This window comes from Dasypus novemcinctus, chromosome 24 (genome assembly GCF_030445035.2).
Source record: "Dasypus novemcinctus isolate mDasNov1 chromosome 24, mDasNov1.1.hap2, whole genome shotgun sequence".
Taxonomy (NCBI): Eukaryota; Metazoa; Chordata; class Mammalia; order Cingulata; family Dasypodidae; genus Dasypus; species Dasypus novemcinctus.
In genome coordinates this window covers 57609354-57630174 of record NC_080696.1, presented here as the reverse complement: position 1 = coordinate 57630174, position 20821 = coordinate 57609354, and the positions used below count along the sequence as shown (strand labels likewise).

General features: G+C 38.6%; 1 protein-coding gene across 8 annotated transcripts in view; it reads left to right on the top strand.

Annotated features, from left to right (window-relative positions):
• The window catches only part of BCAS1 (brain enriched myelin associated protein 1), a 111419-nt gene that overhangs the window by 74480 nt on the left and 16118 nt on the right, over positions 1-20821 (top strand). For 4 of the 8 annotated variants that reach the window (XM_023590028.3, XM_058287249.2, XM_023590026.3 and 1 more), the window contains one exon: positions 6782-6823. The exons of 1 other annotated variant lie outside the window; for it this stretch is intronic. In XM_023590028.3, coding sequence (XP_023445796.1) covers positions 6782-6823 — 42 coding nt within the window. Of the gene's footprint in view, positions 1-6781; positions 6824-14197; positions 14369-20821 lie in introns of all 8 variants that reach the window. 3 more of the 8 variants (XM_071211796.1, XM_004462719.5, XM_004462718.5) reach the window with 1 other exon arrangement.

Genomic DNA, 20821 nt, shown 5'->3' with positions numbered 1-20821 from the left:
AGTTATCTTGTTTAGGTTTCTCTTTCCTAATCTGTTGAAGGAAGGGCTTAGAACAGAATATCTTGAAAAATCTTGTGTAGGGCAGGTTTTGCATACCAGCTGGAATCAGAAAGATTGGCTGTGCAAACTTGGAAAAGTTGCTTGGCCACTCAGAGCCCTTATTTTCTTACCTGTAAACTTGGGACTGTTTTGATCTCATGGTGTTCTTGTGAGAAAACAATTGTACACAGTAGCTGCTCAGTGAAAGTATCAGCCAAATTTCTCCAAAAATGAACCAATCAGTGATCAAGATCTAAATATCCATTTGTGGTTTCTGATGCCAACAACATACTAGGTATGCTACCCTAGGTACGAGATGTGTTCACTATCATTAAAAGACTTGATATTCATTTGGAGGAACAAGGTATATACACATTTACACACTAGATGTTTAGAGTATCTCACCAAAGTAGCCCTTTTCCTGCTTTCCTTTGGAGAAGACAAAGGATGCATGGAAAAATAATGTGAGCTCTGAAACCAAAGAAACAATCAAATCTCAGCCCTGACAATGACTAGCTGTTTGAATTTGAACAGACCATTTAAACCCTCTAAGCCTCAGTTTCTTCAGCCATCGAAATGACCAGTGATATCTACTTTTAATGGTTCTTGCAAGAATTGAATAAAAAAATGAATGCAAAGTGATTGGCATTCAATAAGTAATATAATCCCATTCCAAAACAGCTATGGGGTTCAGGTTACAAATACTATGGGTATTTTGAAAAGGGAGGAATCAGTTAAGGTCAAATCAGACTAAGAGAACTCCATAGTTCTTAATCATCTGGGGCATTTACTTACAATACACATTTTTACACAAACTCACTAGGATTCTGGTTAAGAAAATCAGCATTTGACTTTATGGAAGTCTGGGCTTGATAAGGAGTGATCTTAGGGCTACTATGGTCAATTTAGAATAGGTGTCACATGATCAAAATGATACAGATGGAAGACCCTCTTGCGACAGGAGTTCCATAGGCTTGGGTGCTACCATGTGACATACTTTAAAGATATCTTGAACGTGCTCTTTAAAGGAGAGGGACTCTTTTTGTTCATGTCTATACTGAGAAGTTACCTGCTGTTTAGTTCTTGTCTCTGCAACTCTGTCTCTACCACATTTTTTTCCTCCCTTTATTTTTTTTTAATATTACATTCAAAAAATATAAGTAGACCACATTCTCAATGTAGAAGAAGTGAGTCATCTTTCCTCCTCTTCAAAGTTTATCCACCAAATGCCCTCAATATTAGCAATGGAAAAGAATGAATTGGACTCTGAGGCTCCTGGTTCCTCAGCTCGCAGGCTTTCTGCTTTGTGGAAATTGCAAAGAGAAGAGGAAGACATTGTCTGAGACCTTCACTTGTCATTGTGCATTGAGCACAGAGCCCACGCTGGGCACAAATATACACTATACATGAGAATCAGGTTTGATCCAAATAACAGGCTCAATGGGCATGCTGCAATGCATCAATCAGCTTCCTAGTAGAGACACACCTCCAGTCTCAAAGGAAGGTATCATTTTAGAGTAAGAGCAAAATTTTGATAGACACTGGAGCAGAGGCTTAGGGAGGAGAGGGGATCTGCTTTCACTTGGAATACTGGTTTGGAATACTAATGTAAAGCATTTAACCCACTGCCTGACACATAGCCCAGTAAAGGGGGTTGTTATCACCATTATTATTACTATTTTAATGGTTTTTTATTACTATTTTTATTTTATTGCTGTTTATTACTTTTTTTTTTTTTTTTTTAGTTCTGTAGAGTTGTAGCTAAGCATTTTGGCAAGATGGAGATATGCAATCCAATACAGAACATTTAATAAAGGTACAGAGCCACACTACAAGAAGCTCTTTTCTGGAATCTGGAATTATTCAAAATTTTTACCAGTAACTTGGTCTGTAGCATAAGAAGCACTCTTACCAAGTTTAAAGGTGGATGGAGGGAAGCGGATTTGGCTCAGCGGATAGAGCGTCCACCTACCACATGGGAGGTCCAGGGTTCAAACCCAGGGCCTCCTGACCTGTGTGATGAGCTGGCCCACGTGCAGTGCTGATGCGCACAAGGAGTGCTGTGCCATGAAGGCTTGTACCCCATGTAGGGGAGCCCCACGCACAAGGAGTGCGCCCCATAAAGAGAGCCGCCTAGCACAAAAAAAGTGTCGCCTGCCTAGGAGTGGTGCTGCAACACAGAGAGCTGATGCAGCAAGATGAAGCAACAACAACAAAAAAGAGATACAGATTCCCAGTGCCGCTGACAAGAATACAAGCATTCACAGAAGAACACACAGCAAATGGACACACAGAGGACAACTGGGGGGGGGGGGGGGGGCGGGGGCGGGGGCGGGGGCAGGGGGAAGGAGAGAGAAAAGAAAAATAAATCTTTTTTTTTAAAAAAGTGGGTGGAAAGCATGTGGTCAAAAAAGAAAAATGATAAAGATCTCAAAATACTGGCACAATGATCTGAAGTAATATGTTCCAGAATCTCTTTTACAAAGGCCAACATGCCATAGTACCATAGGGAGCATGTCATCAGGATTTTAACTGTCCCCATTCTACCCTTGGAACCTAACATAGTATGACAGCAGTGTTGAAAATGTTCATAGGAGGTTAAGGAGCAAACATTTATTTGACTGAGTAGACAAATTTCAAAAGCAACATGGAATTAGTCAAGACAAGTCTTGAACAGGTATAATAGGCTTAGCATATTCTCAGCATTCATTAATATTGTTACTGTTAATTAACATGTGCTATGTACTGGCACTGTACTAAGTAGTTTATATATATTTAATAAATGCCAGCAATTTTTATAGAGTGATGGCCATAAATAAATCCATGCCCCAGATCACTCCATCCAAATAGTTCTAAGAATCCAAGAAAGGTAATTATGAATAAATCCAGGTCACCATATGTCTTTTTTGCACAGTCACCCCCAAGCCACAGCACTGTCACCAGAGTCATCAAGGAGATCCATGCCACTTTGCCCCACCCATCACCTCTTTCAGCCTTCACAAGCCTACTTGCAAAGTAGAGGGGAGAAAATTCTCTTCTTTTTTTTTATGCTCAGATCAGGAAGGAGAAGTCCACTGCTGGGCCTCATGGGCCCCAGAGCAACATCACTTAAGGACACTCATCCTTTGGCGCCTACACAGCTTTTTCTCCCATTCAAGGGTAGCTGAGCTGGACTGAGTTACTCTACCAGCCATCAGCACCCTACCCAGAACCACTATCGTAGCTTGTCCAGGGGTAGCTTGCTCCCCTGGAGTCCTTATTTCCAATGGTGAATTCTCTGGTGTCCATTTCCTGAAATATTTACTTCTGCTTCACCTCATATACCCTAACTTCTAGAAAAGCCTACAGATACCCAGACCCTACTTATAGACATGGTTCAAGTTGTTTCTTTCTTACCTTCCAGTTTCTTCAACACCCATGTAAGAGTCTCCATGTAAGTACCACGAGAAACTGTGTGGCTTGGCTCCACCCACCAGACCTAGATGAATCTCAGCTCTGCTTCAGCCAAGACTTTCCCTACACGTGCTTTATTTTATTTATTCCTTAAAGCAAACCTAGGATTAGTAGATGGTTGGTCTTATAGTCAATCTTTGGGTAAATGTTAGGGATTGAATCATATCCCACAAAAGGCATGTACAGGTCCTGTGGGTATGAACCCATCTGTAATGAGGACCTTTGAAGATGTAATTAATTAAGGTGTGCCCAAACTGAATGAAGGTGTACCTTAATCCAATATGGCTGAAGTCCTTATAAGCAAAGGAAATTGGACACAGAGGAGCAGCCACAGTGGACGGCCAGAAGCTGGAAGTCAATGGGACCCAGAAGAGAAAGAAGAAGATGCTACCATGTGCGTTGCCACATGACAAAAAAAGCCAAGGACCAAGGAATGCCAGCAGCCAGTTCCAGAATGCCACAGTCTTTGGGGAGAAAGCATCACCTTGCTAAAACCTCAATTTTGTACTTCTAGCCTCAGAACTGAGAGTCAATAAATTCCCATTGTTTAAGCCAACCCCTTGTATAATATTTGTTATTTATTGTTGGTTGGTTGATTGGTTTGGTTTGGATTGGTTTTTTTGTCATTTTGTTTTTAGTTTTTGTTTTAGCATCTGGGAAACCAAAACACTAAATGAACTGAGATTCAGAGAGGTGTGATTAAGTTGCCCAAGTTCCCATAGCTATGCTGGTGAATTTGAACCTGATTCCACAGCCCATGATATTCTAGACTTGTATTCTGAACAGGTTTTCTCTTACATGTGCCAAACACTAGAAGGGAAAATGATCCTAGCCTCTCACCATTTTTTAAAATCCTTTACCAACTGGATATTCGAGCTACTGCCAACACAAAGCTATATCCATAGGCCAGTGTACAAATGTAGAAAAAAATGTGCAATGTGTGTTCTTGGACACAGCAAAAAATGGCATGTAATGAGTGCCAGCAGAGTTCTCTCCTTTTTCATTCTTCTCCAACTCCCCCAGTTACATTAAAGTCTCTTCTTGGTATTAATAGGCATTTATCACTATTCTAACGTGTGCTGATCTCCCTTCTTAACAAAGACTTAAAAATAGATTTTAACAATGGTGTTTTGTTTTATTTATTGCAGTTGGTTTAATTCATAACTATTATTTCCAGCAAGGTTATTGGTTTTATATTCATTATAATGATAAGGTTTTTCTTTTAAAATATATTTATTTAAATTAAAATATAGTCAATTTAAATAAAAATATTGAGTAAATACAGGTAAATACATGGAGAGGGCAAGAATCATGAAGTTGGTATGTGAATTACTGAGGTTTGAGAATTGTTCAAGTAGACAAATTCTGAAAATAAGAAATGTTTTGCTGGGTAGTAAGAGTTTGGAAAATATGAAATAGCAAATTCCTTTGGAAAAAACAAGATTCATAATGCAAATTTCTGAAAACATCAGAAAGATATGGAAAGCTGAAATATGATGAAGACCAAGGAAACAAAAGTGTTCAGAAGCAGCTCTTTCCGTTCCTCACTATTGCCTATACCAAGTTTCTAGTTTCTTCTGAAATATAATGAGCGATCAATAGTCAAGAACTTTCCAGCCACAGGAAACCAAAGACCCACCTAGTCTCATTACATTCAACTGGGACAGGAAAGAGGGTCTGAAAACCTAAAAAATGATATTTATACAAAGTGGGAAGGTTTTCTCAGTCTAAGACAGTACATTGACTCCTAAAACTTTTGTGGTTCAGGTTTGAAGTCTGGCTTTTAAAATATTGTTTGATTCTTTACCTGTTCGTAGTGTTAAATAACACCCGACTCATCTCAGGGAGAAGGCATGTGGCTCCAAGAACACTGTGTTACTTGCAGATTCCTTTTGAATGCACTAGAATTTCCTGACAATCAGAAACTTCTTGGATATCCATAATCTTTTTCAGGGGCATTTTTGTGCCCAGGGAAACTTCAATAAGGGAAGAAGAAAAATAGATGAAGGCCTCGTCTAGTGGACAAAATTGCTCACACAGTCACCCAAAATGTATTTCTGATGCTTGAAGCCATGGCAAAGGGGAAATTTTGGTTCTTGGAACCATTTCCCCACCTTCTAGTTGTATCATGCGGAACAAGTTAGTTAGCCTCTCTGTGCTTCTTTTTTGTACTGTGTAAATGGGGATCGTAGCATTTACCATTCAGCGTACTTTAGGTTGGATAATGTATACTACGTGCCTCATGCTGAAGATATAAATGTCAGTTCCCTTCCTATGTCCCATGGAATGTTGTGAAGAAAAAAGAAAACGAAAGTCAGGACTCAATAACAAAATGGATATAGGAAGCATTCTTAACTTTTTGAATACGAAATAATTGATTTAGGGCTTTGAGAACTCCCTGAAATTATTGGCAAAATACTTTATGTTCATTTTGAGGGGAGGAGAGTCCAGAGCTGCCAAAGAGTCTCAAAGTGGCCTGTGATACCCTTCCTCCACTCCCACCCCCAAAAAAGGTCAAGAACCACTAAACAAAATATGCAAGATGGCCTCCCAAATCGGGGCTTGGCTGACTGATAGACTGACCGTGGCCCTGACCTTTGACAGAACTAGGTTAACTCCTCTCCTATTGGGGGCAGGTCTGGATACACCAGAATTAGACCTGGGAGTAACCGTGTTTGAAGGTGAATGCGCTGGGCCCCGGCCCTCTGGCCTCCCATTGAAGTGTTTTAACCAAATTTATCTTCAGCCCATCAAAAGGGCTGACACAAGAAGTGGCCTCTGTGCTGACCACTGGACATGTGGTCAGGATACATTTGAGGCTCTGTGATCTCATTACAGAGTTGTGCTTGCTCCATGAGGACCACAGAATGAATTTCTCTGGCCTTGTTACCAGACTTTTTCTGAACAGCTCGTGAATTTTTACCTAACACTTACAGAGGATTATGTGATCTGTCATATTTTGCTCTGTTCAGCAGCTGCTAGAAAACATAAAGGCAAGCGGTGGCTGACCCACAGCCAAGATTTTGCAGCTCGTGTTTCGTGTCGGAACCCTTCTCCTAGCTTTATTACATCTGTATGTTTCTTTTCCCCTTCTTGCGTTTGAAATACATCATTTGATTTATATTATGTAGCTCTACTGTTGACATTTTTGAAAGCTTTCTTCAAGCTCTTTTTGGAACAAGGTATACATAAATAAATATGAATTGTACCAGGGGTCATGTGAGCCCACCTAACCTTTCACTTTTTCTGGTAACATCCTGACTCTTTTGTTTTTTTGTCTTCCTTTTAGTCAATTAAAGAGGATTCAGTCCCCACAGGTGCAGAAGAGAATGTAAGTTACACATTAAACGATAGAGTCATTCCACTGTCACCTTCCGAGCATCGGGCCATTGGCGTTTTCAGCCGTGGGACTCAGGGTTCTTGCATGATCCAAGTGTCTCTCATTTGTTGTGGGCTCTTTCATCCTTTCACACAATAAGGGATCACTGGGGAATAACCGATGAATATTTGCAAATCCCATGGGATCAATTCAAAATACATGCAAATTCTGTGCACTAATTTTTCTCATTTGTTATCACTTCTGGGTTGAAAGAGTCTGCTAAACTTAAGACCAGCTTTGCACCTCCTCAAGGGGCAATGATGCTGCACTCTCTGCTTCACTCTCCCTGGATTCCTCTTTCTCCCTTATTTCCATGGCATTCCAGAGTCTCTACTAACTTTGGGTGGCATCCAGGACAGGTAGTTGACTCAAGCGTGAGAACATCTGGCTGCAATAGATGACATTGAGCTTCATATCTTTTTGGCCTTTAATCCAGAGCAATCATGAAAATTTCCAAGAGGGAGTGCTTGTGTCTGAGGGACTGGCCCCACGTGAAACCCCACAAAAACCTACCTGTCCTCAACCCCTCCCTGGAAAATTAATAAATTGGCCTTGTGAGTTTCAGACCCAAAACAGCAGTTCTCTGCCCTGAAAGAAGTGCCATCTTGGGAAAATTTTAAAAATGGGCCTAAGCAAATTCACAGCTCCTTAAGATAGAAAGCATTCGTTTTCATTTTGCTAAAGCAAAACATGTTTTAGCTCTTTTTGTTTGTCTTTTGTTTACTTGCCATGTATAGAGCTTGTGTTTTCATTTTTATTTAGTTACTGGAATTGAACAGATGTTGGAAATCCAAACATGTTCCAAAAATGTTATCAGTAATGTGGAATGAAAATTAGAAAGGCTGCATCTTCTTAGATTCCTGTTAGGAAAAAGATCCTTAAAATCCATTTTTGTTGTTGTTTTTCTTTTCCTCCCTCCCTTCCCTGCCTTCATTCTTTTTTCCTTCATTTCTTTTCTTTTTTGGAGCGAAACTTAGCTCTGCAAAGAACAGGTTTCTCATTATTCTAGAAAGTTCTCATGAATTTACTAGCTAATTTCTAGAGTGTCAAAGTCTCTAGTTATTTCAGCAACTGCAAGAATGAACTCCATGAGGCTTCTGCCCATGAACTTTCATTTAAAAGTTGCAGGTTAAATCCAAAGCATCAGTTAGCCTTAAGAATCTGAGTTTTTTTTAAAAGAGAAACTTGCTTTTGGGTGTTTGTGTACTAGTTGCCCATCTGAGGAACCCCGTGTCTATAGCTCACATGCTAAATGCAGGGCTAATCTGTACCAGGCCAGAAAAAAGAAAAAAGTATTTCATTTTCCAGTGTGAAATTTAAAGCAGAAATAAAAACATGAATTAAAAGTTAAATTATTGACACCAAAAGATAATAAAGAAGAGAAAGTAAAATATTTTTTAAGAAGTATTATATTGATTACTTTAATTACTAGTGCTACAAATGATATTTTTAAGCTTTGACATTTCATCTTCTAACATAACAGCTTTGCACTTGGATGGAATGAAGCTAAAATGTTATAATCTTGACCCCATCATTTCCAGGCTATGCCGTCTTTGAGCTTCAGTTTACTTATCTATTATTAAATAGTGTTAATAATATTACTTACTGCTTAGGGTGGCTGTGAGAATTAATTGAGATAATGCGTGCAATGTACTTAATTCCATGCCTGAAACATTTAGGGATTGGTGAAATATGATTCTGTCTTTGTATGGTTTGTGAACTAAGAATGTTATTTTTTTACATTTTGAATGGTTGAAAATAATATTTCATGACACGTGAAAATTGTATAAAATTCAAATTTCAGTGTCAATAAAATTTTGTCGGAACACAGCCACACTCCTGCCTTTACATTTTGGCTATGGCTGAAGTAGTTGCAAAAGAGATTGAACGGCCAGCTGAACCCTTTGCATAAAAAGTTGACCAATCCCTGCGGCAATTGTTAGTGAGTAGGAGACAGGGCATTATGAGTGACTACTTCCTTTTAATCAGTGATTACATTTCCTTGTGCAATTGTTCATCTCACAGCTGACTAAATGTCCGTAAGGAATGAAATGTATGGTACAATAGAGTTTGCTCAATTCCCTCCTCCTAAATAAGAGATACGGCATTTGTCAAAACAATGTATAGACAATTAGGTTGACTAGCCATATTGTAAGAGTTCTTCAGTGAATTCTTCTAGCTAAAATATGGTTGTTTATTTATTTATTTTTTAAATTTCTCTACCTGCAACTTTTAAAAACACACTTACTGGAGCAGATGTGGCTCAAACTGAATGCCCGCCTCCCACATGAGAGGTCCCGGTTTGGTTCCAGTGCCTCCTGAAAAAACAAAAACAAACAACAACAATAACAACAAAAAACAACCCAGGGAAGCCAATGTGACTCAGTGGTTGAGCACCAGCTTCCCATATACAAGGTACAGGGTTCAATCCCCAGTACCTAAATAAAACAAAAACAAAAAACAAACAAACAAAAACACCCGTCGGTCAATGCAAGACCTTCCTGAATTTTGCAAAGCAAAGAACAGAGAGATGTCAACATTTCTCAAAAATTTCCATAAAAGAAAAATAAAGCTCTTAAAACCCATGGAAGCTGAGCATTTTTCCTAAGATGGGTTTCTCTCCTATCAGAAATAAAATATATGACTCTAGAATAATTATTGAATGCTTCAGTGGTCATATGTAAGTGCTTGGGCCCTTGGTTAAATGAGTTAATGTTCTAACTAATGGAAAGAAATCATCTCTTCCCAAAAACCTATAAGAACAAGGAGACAGGAATTTCTGTTGTTTTTCTTAGTAAGTAACCTCTCGGTTCCAAATGAGAGATGCCCAATTCGATCTGAATTTAAAAGAAAAGGGATTATGAAAAGGTAGAATTGGTTTCAAATAGAGCTTGATGCCAGGCCCTGCCTTGGCTCTGCATCCCTGGCCTGGCTACATTTTCAGCTATCTGACATTACACACTAATTCAGAGTAGAAGAGAGCTTCTTCTAGTAGCAACCTATGTGTCCTGGAATTTTCCCTCTTCTGTTGACTCGGGGGGTTCACATGCTCTATAAATCAGCTTTCACTAGCTTATGTTGCAGTAACAACTAACCCCAAATCTCAGTGGCCTTCTACAGCAGCAATGTCTTTCGTTTCTCTCACTCATGCTACATGCCATCTGTGGGTGATCTGTGGCTGCTCCACATGACCTCTTCCTGCAAAGATCTAGACCAACAAGATCTAGACCAAAAGAGGCAGCCCCTTTGACAAGGATATGTAGTTCTTGTGTCAGAGGCAAAATTGTACCATGGGACAGTAGGTGGCTCCTAAAGCATTGCTCATGCATGGTTTGTGCCACATCTACTCATTCTATTCACCAAAGAAAGTCACGTGGCGATGCACATGCACAAAGAATTATTTTGCAGGAAGGTGGACTAATTGGGAAAATGTTACATTCTGCCACATACTCCCATCTTTGAACCAATATGTCCAAGGAGCCAGATTGATTGGCTTAGGATGTGGTCGATGGGCTCTATCCATATTGCCCAGCCTTAAAGTTGGAAAAGATTGATCCCCAAAGCAAAATTAGAGTGCTACAACCAGAAAGAGAGAGAATGACTCCTGTATAGAAAAAAAAAACAAACTACAAATTCTTTGTAACCAAAAAACTTATAAATCCAATCATAAAGAATGCTAAAAAGATGCTAAAGTAAAAACTTTTATTATCAATATCATTATGTTGTGGGTGAAGTTTAAGAGAAAGAAATCTATTTGGTCATGAATAAATATCCAAAATGCATAACTCTAGTAGGAACCATATAACCAAATTCCAAGAGTAAATAGGATATAAAATTTGAGGCAAAAATTGAAATCCTCACTGGAATTTGTATTGTCTTTGTTAAATCTACCAGCCATCTTCATGGAATGTATACCATATACCCTGTTGAAAATAGGTAATAGGGATTTAATTCTAAAATATAGCACAAATCTGATTTTTATCATGTCCATCATGCCCAAAATTAAAATGTGCAGATGTAATAGTATATTCTTAGCATGTAATGACTTTACCCAAAGCTTTCGCCTGGAAGGAATCAGAAAATTATTCAAATGCAAATCAAATTCTTATGTCTGTGTATACACATCAGACCATCATTTAACCCAAATCATTCTGGTTTTCCAGTCTGCTTGCCAGTAGATTTTCCTTGGCTGCTGAAATCCAATTTCTAGGCCTGACTTCAAAGCTAATGTGAATCTCTCCAAGTCCCCTTTTTTTTTTTTTTGGCCTACTGAAAAATTTGGGTTTTGAAAAATGGACTAGTCGCCCAAGATTATGAGTTGACACCTTTTGACATTTGGAAAGGCCCAGGAAGGAAATCATCGGCATTCAAATAATGTTAATTTACAAAGTTATTGTCAGATAATGTCATCATTTTATTGTATGAGTAATTTTCCCTGCAGACCCTTGCACATACAAAAGGAACATGCTTTAAAGACAGGATAATTCTGAATTCAGAATCAGTGAGTCAGGCTCTGATCATTATCTACCTAATTGCCATTGCCCACACCTCCATCTGTTGTTCCCTTGATCTCAAGCAAGGTCCACAACTACCAGAGCCCCAAAGTATCTTATTGTGATTGGTCTAAACTGATAATACCATTTTCTTCAATAATTATTTGATGATTAAGGTGAGGATGTGACCTAGTTTTGGCCAATGAAATGTAAACAGAGGCCACCAGTGGTAGTAGGGGATCATATTACAGAAGTTCGTCTGAAACAACCTTTCTCTTAGATGATTGGATTGAGGATATGATGCCTAGAACTGGGGCAGCTATTTTATGACCATGAGGTAACAACAAAAAAATAAATAAAATCCAGCATACCAAGGATGGAAGAGCCAAAGGATAGGAAATGTCAGGGTTCTTGGAGACATTGTAGACCACCAAAACAATCCCAGAACTTCCTACTTTCAAAGTTCTCATTCCATGTCTTTATTGGTGAAGTCACTAGTAACTATTTCTTTATTGACAGACAGCTCCATCTTCACTGAAATGGCTACTTATCTGTGGTGTGACTTTAGCCAAGTAATCAGATTCTTTTGTAGAATGGGCATAATGTTATCTACCCAAGCTATATTTATAACTACTTATTTAAAAATACCTTGCACAGTGCTGGGCATAGTAAGAAGTCATTATTAATATAATCATCTCTAAATAGTGTCCAGATAATTCATGCCCGTGGAATAAATATCTCTAATAATAAAGTGAATAACAACCATTAGCATTAACTGAATGTCTGTTATATTTTGGGCACTGTTCTAAGAAGTTCACATGTGTTGCCTCATTTAATCCACAGGACAACCTTCTGATGTGTTTACTACCCCACTGAGAGATAAGAACAGGAAGGCACAGAGGTGTTGAGAAGTGATCTTGGATTAGAGCACCTCTTAGGGACAGAGTTGAGCTTGCTTTAGACCGAGGCAGGCTGGCTCCAGAGCCTATGTTCCTAACCACTGTACCAGACTGCCTCCATTTCAGACTTACCCCAAGGTTCTTGTGGCTGGGAAACTTATTTTGCAGAAATGCAACTGAATTGAGTCAGATATGGTTTTGGAAACCCATTTCCACATTCAATGTCCAATCCTAGTCTCTTATTTTACTCTAACCTAGTTTCTAAAGATAGGTGAGACTCAAAACGTAGCGGCCCAGGAGCAGAAGCCTATTCACAAACATGTATTGTTTGGTCAGCCCAGTGATTTGATTATTTCCATTTCTTTAGAGAGGGCAGTTTGACTTTTGTTCCCCATAGTGCCTGCCACTCCTTTTTGTCATAGATCTGGTCAGTCCAAGCTGACATCATCTGCCTTGCCCACTGGGGACCTTTGAGTTTGTGACTCACCAACTTAGATCTTTGTCTATAAAGGGAAAATACTAGAAGGCAGGTCAATAGCTTAAGGAATGGTAAGGTGGGGAGCGATTGTTGTAGTTTAATTGCCATATTTTGGGTGTTTCTGCATGCTGATGAGTTGTCAGGCAACTCCCTGCTTCAACTGACAAGAGATAATAGATTCTCTCCAAATCAGATCATTTGGTATATTCTGTAATGAGGAAGATGATTTTTCCATAAGCATGAAAGATTTTGGAAATAACTAAGTTCCTTTCCCTCTCCCTGATAGGAAGATTGAAGCTCTGAGGAAGTTGAGGTCTGCACCCACAAAGACAGGCAAAGATGCTTTTGTCTGGATAGTGCTTTCCTCTGAGGCAGGGATCAGCAAACTTCTTGTAAAGGGCCAGATACTCAATATCATAGACTTTGCAGACTGCATATTCTCTTCCTCCTTCTCTTCTTCTTCTTTTCTACAACCCTTTAAAAATGTAAAAGTTAGCACCACCCTCCCCAGCAGTCCTATGCCAAATCCTATCTGAGAAAAAAAAATAACAAAAAATGTAAATCCCTGTCCAGGGGGATTAACTGTCCTGTCCCAGGGACAAATAGAAATGCAGAAACCATTCCAGGTGTGACAAGGGCACAACACGAATGGAATGAGGTGATGCAAAGATACCAAGCTTGACATCAGGCTGAGACTGAATGGGACCTTCTGCCTAAATCCCCGCTGCCGGCCCCCCTTTCCCCACAGGCACTTGCCCGGGCATTGAGCTCACTGGGTAACATGATGGAGGTAGCAAACAATTTAGCTATCGTTTTCTTGGCCAACGTCATTTTTCTTCTTAAAACATGAACTCCAGTCAAGAAACAATGGAAAATGACTGGTCTGAGTTATGGTGGGAAGTTAATTCATGTGGAAGTCGAGTCTATTAAATTGAGTGGCTTTTATGCTATCCTTTTTGCAAAGGGAACAGTTTCCCCGCAGTTGCAGGAAAGCTAGAATCTAGAATAGAAGTCTCCTGGTCACTGTCTCTGAGGTTGGAGGTGTAATGAAATGATTATTCCTGATTGTTACAGGTCAGATGCAATTCACCTTTGTGGCAGCTCCAAGAGGTGGTGGGCCTATTAGAATGTAAAAAGGAGTGGGCATGATCTCAAGGGCAGTTCGCCTGTAATTCGGGACTCCCTATCTAGAATTTGGCCTGGTGCCTTCATGGGGAAGGAGTTTGGCCACTTCCAAATGAGACTATTTGGTAGTTGTTCAGAGGTGGCTGTTCAGGAGAATTCTGAAGTGAGCATTACTTCTTGTAGATGTGCCTGTGTGGAAATGTTCATAGATTCAAATCTATAGCTTCTCAATAGATAAGGGGACTTCCAGAACCCCACTTTAAAAAGCTTATGATGAGGAGGTTTGGTTTTTTTTATTTCACTGTCTTATTACCTGGCAAAATAAATCCAGGTGGTGTGTGAATCACCAGTAGAGATTACAAAGTCTGAGGACACAGAGTCGGCCTTACAAACGGTGGATCTCAGCGAAGAAGATGCTCGACCTGAGCCCGCAGAAGAAAAACTCAGAAGAGAAGGAAGCAAACCGCCAAGACCCTCCCTGATGGCGTTTTTCAGACAAATGGTAAGCCACTCGCTTCCAGAACAACAAAACTGAAATACCTAGGTCAGGGCTTCCCAGAGTAAAGGGCCCAGGACACAGGTGGTGGGAGACATAATTGGAGGTGGCGCTTATGGAATATGGGCAGAATATGAACAGGTAGTGAGAAAATGCCCTTTTGTCTTTCTGATTAGATCAATCACAGAGCAAGTCTCAGTTTGTGCCAATATTCTTTAACCCTGGCTAATTTCCTTTTTTAACAAAGAAAGAGCCAAGTTTTGGCAAATAGCAGCATCCACCTAGAAGTTAATTTTGTTTTCTTTTAATTATATTTATGTTTTATTATGTTTATGGCAAATGATACTGCTCTTCCTATTATGGTAATGATAAATTTCCCTTGAAAATACATTCATTTACATTAAAAATAAGGTATCTTTAAAGGATTAGGTAATAAGCTGTCCAATTTATGTGTTGAGGTGGCAAAAATTTGAAGGTGATATATAGATGATACTAATTTGGGCAAAGCTGACTGGTAGATAATTCAAACAGGAAAATGACAAAAGAATTTTCTACTAGTGAACATGTATAACTTAGCTGGTAAATTGCCTTGTTTTTAATTTGTATAGAAGGAAAAAATGAAGAGTCAAGTACATTTAATATCTAAATAGCCAGGAACTTAAATAATGTAAAACAACAAAAAGCAAATAAGTTGAAAAAACAAAAAACAAAAACTCATGTAAAAGGTCATTGGTTTAATTCTTTTTTAATGAAAAACAAGAATTTCATTATCGTGAGCCTTGATTTTCAAGAGTAATTTGGGGGGTTAATCCTTTGAGAAAGCAGCTCTCCAATTTCACAGGCTCACCCTGTTAAAGAATTCATTCTAGCCCACAAAACCAAACCCAAGCAAACCCTTGCTGGTGGGAGTTGAGGCATATTAGAAATGACTCTGTTAGAAATAGTTGACAAGGATAATCTTCTTTCATTGTTAGATTGCCATGGCATAAGAATTGAATAGTAAAGAGTGAGCAATTTATATGGCTGGTTCTCTGTCTGGATTGCTGATCATTTCTTCTGTAATATGAAGTGGAAAATGGAAATCAAAGATTTGATATTTTAAAACGAAAATTTTTTTATATGATGTCAGGAAGAGAAAGAACATTTGACCTGTTTCTGGAAACTCATCTAAATTACAAATAACATCTCCAAATAGCTCTGTCATATTAGGTGATCCAGCTTCTCTGTTCCTGGTTGGGGTTGAGAGAGAGAGAAAAAATCAGCAAACGCAGTGCTGACTTCTTTCTCTTTCAAATCAACCACACAAACCTTTCTTCATCTAAAAAGAAAATACAGAGAGACTCCAAAGTATGAAAAACCTCTATACCACCCACTGAGTCCATCGAAAACAAATCCTTAAATTCAAATGAGATCCCATGTACTTAAACATATCCCACACACACCCTTCCCCAGCTTCCTGTTACACGTCATTTGGGGAAACTTTCTAGCAGTTGAAGCTGGAATCCACTGCTCCACAGGATACGCTTCTTGATACCGAGCCGCCTCGTTCTTTATAACAACTTCTTTGGATCACATCATCTGGATATGTCATACTCTGATTAACCATTACTCCACTGATGAACACTGGTTTGTTTCCAACCATTTACAATTCATTTATTCACTTATTCAACAAATAATTATATTAAGCACCCACTCTATTCCCTAGAGGGATATAACAATGAGCGTTACAGCCGCAGTCCCTGTGCTCATGGAGAAAAAGCCTAATGAGGAAAGGAGACGTCTGTTTTTAACCCTATGGCTCATTTTCAGTGAGCTCACTCTGTGTCTTACTCACAGTTTCTCGATTCACAATCACTAACCAGCCTTGAACATCCTTTACACAATGTACTTAGGACAGATTCCCCATAGGAGAGATTCCTCGAAGTTGGCTCTGGCAATTATTTTCAGGAAACACTTTTTGGTGGCATTTAAGTGGCTTCCGAACTTATTTAAAGTCTTAGGATTTATGCAGGAAAAAAACAGGCTCCACTACCATCTAAGGGCTGGAAGATGGAGTCATCCTCTGGGCCATCTCTATTGCCCTCTGTGAGCCAAATAAGAGAATGTTTCAAATTGATTTTCAATACAGTTAGCAAAAAAAAAAAAATTTTTTATTGAGATTTAACAGAAGGGAAAACTGGATTGCTGATGTGTCATTTCCATTTTGTAGTCAATTTCTCCAATTCATCAGACCACTGATTTTTCTACCCTCCAGCATTTGCCCTCCTTAGGTATTGTTTGTTTTACTATCCAATAGGGAAGTCCACTTGGCTTTTCTAACTAAATGCATTGCCCATTTCATTTCTAAACAGATCCTTTCTTTCTAGAAATTAACACCTTACAAAAAAAAACAACAAAAGAATATCATTTTTCAAAATATTTATAATTTCAGGGGGTAAAAAACAAAGCCATGTTAGTCCTAATATTGCATTCGACAGATATAGATGTACCAGTTCACAGAAAACCCATGGGCTCCTACAGGGTGTCAAGATAATTGCAGGGAATATCTAAGACATCTGCCATGCCCTAAATAGAAGATTCTTATATATATCAATTCAACTCCATGCAGGAAATTGGATGTTTGAAGCACTAGTATATTTTTAAAAAGTGAGTGGGTAGATGACTGTATTCATGTACCATAGGCAGGTAGGCAGATAAAGCCAGAAATGCTATAGAGAGAAATACATGGATGTAGATTTATAATTTGTCAATATTAATAACACCTTGCACTTGAAAAGTGGATTCCTCCTCCAAACTATTTTTGCATACATTATTTCATTTAATACTCTTCATGTGTCTTACTTCTTCATTGGTCCATTAAGTAGAAACTTAAGTAAGAAACTCTTTGTTGGAATAACGTTCTCAGGCTTAAAGAAAGACTGTGAGCTTTAATAATGGACAAGTGAAAATCCCAAATGAAACAGCACTACTTCAGAGTATTTTGTTGATTGCATTCAATCTAGAGAAAAATGTATAGATGTAGATTGACAGTTAACTGACTGTCAAAATGTACTGTCTGGGGGCAAAAAGGGTAGTTTGTAATGGTAATTATGAAAAAACAAACAGGAATCTTCTAGTCAAAGTTCTTGATCTCAAATTCTTCCTTGAATCTTAAAGTATTGGTACTGGTTTGCTCTTTAAAAAAAAAAAAAAAAGACTTCTGGAAGAAATATTTATTTGGGCAAGTCCTAGATGCCTTCCTGTCCTTCTAGGAGGTTCTGCAGACATTGGGAATTCCTCAGTTATTAAGAGAATAAAATAATAGCTACATTTATTGAATGCATGCTGATGATGTCGCAGACTCTGTCTCATTTATTACTATAAAAGCCCTTATGGCCCCACTCTGCAGATGAGGGCTAGAAGACATGGCATTTTTGCAATTTGCCCAAGGTCCCAGAGCTGGTAAATGGCAAAGGCAGAATTCAAATGCAGGTTTTTGTTTTATTGTCATTTTGTTGATGCTCAAGTCCACCTTTTACTCATGTCATTTGCTGCTTTCTGTGTTTCTGGCAGCAGGTTTTCTCTGAGAATATAAGTAATGGAGGTAGAACAACTATAAGCTCTGTTTTTGTGATTCCTTCTGCCACATTTTGAGGCATTTTTATGTGCTGGGCTGTTGCACTTCTCTAAAATTACAAGGCAAAAGAGAGGAAAATTAATACATGGCTTACATAAAGTATAGACATAGACTTTCTGAATATAATTATCACTTAAATAAGATTTACCTTGACTGCAAAATTTTGTCTTACTAGTCCAATTCCATTACAAGTGGGCATCCTGGTAAAACACAAAACTTCTACTCATAGCCTTTATTTATCCTGGAAATTTCCAGTAGATCTGGTTCCTTGGATTTGTTGTAACGAAGTTGATTCAGTAAATAATGTTGCTGAAACACTCCACCATACTAAAATTTTATCCCAGTTCTTTAACTTCTCAAATTGTTGAATTAAAAGATGCCCATCAAACCACATTTGCATTCCTTTCAAAGAAATGTGAACTGACCATCACACATTTCTACTAGAATTTTAAATATCTAAGTGATAAATCTTAGAAGTGGTTCAAACTTTCCTCAGAGTATCAGGCTATAGGAATGCATGACACAATGAAATAAATTTAAAATGGCATCATTAATATTCAAGGTTGGATGCCACAGTTGGATTCTGCATGGTGGCTGCACTGAGATGTTTCACCTTTGACTCTGATGAATAAAAATAAACTTGACAAAGAAAGTTACCGAGTATCGCCCAGAAAAAAATTTCTGAAATTACTTAATAATCTTCAAATCTTTTAAAAGTATTATATGATCTCTGAAAGAATTTTAGTCTGTTTAAACCAGGGGTTCTTAACCTTTTTTGTTCCACAGACCCCTCTGCCAGTCAGATACAAACCACAGACCCCTTCTCAGAACGTAGTGCCAAATAATTTTATGACATTTAACTAGTGTCGGATCTAACAACTACCATAATTTTGAAGTATGGATGATGTAAGCGATTTTTCGAGATATGTAACAAGTGTAATGTAATATGAAATGAATACTACTGTAATTTATTGCATACATCCCTAAATGAAGGAAATGCTAGATTTCAATTACAGGTCGGAGAAAATAAAGATAATAAGTTGATTTTTTTCAATTCAAGCTCATGAACCCCCAAAATCTTTTCACAGACCCCTGGTTAAGAACCCCTGCTGTAAATGGTAGCTGCTATTCTTGACCACTGGAAAAAATAAGCTTTTTTGGTTATGATCCTTTAAAGATAAAGCCCAATGTGAATTACCCTGATTTGTCTCTGAAAGAGGAGTCTGCAAAGAGGGAAAAAGGGGAGGAAATTAAATGGAAGGAAGAAAGGAAGAGAGGGAGGGAGAGAGGGATCTGGTAATGAATCACTTAGTTCTCACCAACGGGCTGACTCATGTCTAATCTCTGCAGACGTGCCCACACACTTGCCCATTACTGAATAATAATAACTGCTATTACTGAAGCAACCTCAGATGGACTTAATAAGATCCTTAGTCTAAACTAAGCAGTGATCATTGTTGCATAAATACAGTTTTAAATGCCACAAAATGAAGAACAGAGAAAAATCATAGAAAAGCTTGAGATACTCTTTCCTTTTTTTTTTTTTAGAGATGATCTGCTTTTCAATGATCTCCCTGAAAACCTGGGAGTCTGTTTTCATAATGTTAACCAAGATGCACTGGCTGTCAAGAGTGCTTTCTGATTCAATCCAAATTCTCCTCCAAGGGTTATCAAAGAAAGCAAATTTAAACCTTAAACTGGCAGAGTACCTAATGGGTACCAAATTGAAACAACTAAAGCAAATTTAAAATCCCTCTCTCTTAGGGGGCAAAAGAGAGATCTTCATTTTCTAGAAGGTAGCAACAGCATCATGTGTGACTCCTGATGTCCATTTGGTTTTTGCTTTCAAAACCATTTTCTTCCCTCCCTCCGTCCCTCCTTTCCTTCCTTGTTTCCTTCTTCTGTCCTTCCTTCCTCCCCTCCATTCCTTCTTCCCTCCTTCCATTCCTTCCTTCCTCCCTCTCTTTCAACATTCCCCAAAGACCAACTAATGAAGCCATTTTCTGCAGGATGCTTTGCAGTGTGTTTGAAAATGAAGGACTCTTTCAACACAGCCTGAATTCTGGAGGCTGAATGAAATCACAAGGTGTCAAAATCTTTGGGTGCAATAGAAAGTCTGGTACGGGGAGGCAAGTAACAACTGAGAAGGTAAATTACCTCCTCTAAACCTTCTCAAAGAATTTTGGTCCTTACAGAACAATGCAAAAAGACCCAGGGGAAGGGAAAAAAAAAACAATTTTCATGTAAAAAGACCTAAATTTTAGGTGGAGGACAGACTGATCCTTACTTGCCTTTAGGTTAAAAAAAATCTTGGTGGAAGCCACAGCAATGATGTTTCTTAAGACAAGTACATGGATGACCAGGGGTTCAGGCTGAAGAAAGATTTTCCATTCATATCCAATCGGGAGGCACGGATTAAGGTTTTACCCTATTCCACACTCTATAAAAGTTGTGTTGGGGGTAGGAAAGGACATGGGAAATCCCACTAAAGTTGGCCTTCGCGAAGACTCATTTTTATTATCTCTGTTAAAATGAGTAGGTTATCTCAGATTACAGAGGCACATAATATTAACCAGACAAAAAGTTTTTGAGTGACTTTAATTCTTTTAGCTGTTCTTACTGCATGTGTGGTGGATTCTCAGTTTCTGCTAAGAGAACAGTCAAGATAGGAACAGTGAGGTTTGGAATCTTTCTCTTAGTCCCATGTTGCTTAATCCCCACTCCTTGCACTCCCTCCATAGCAGGGAGGGAAAAAACATTGAGCAGCAAGCAAGTATGTGTGCAAGGATTAGACATGAGTCAACGTTGATTTCATTACCAGATTTCTCGGGTATCTTATCAGC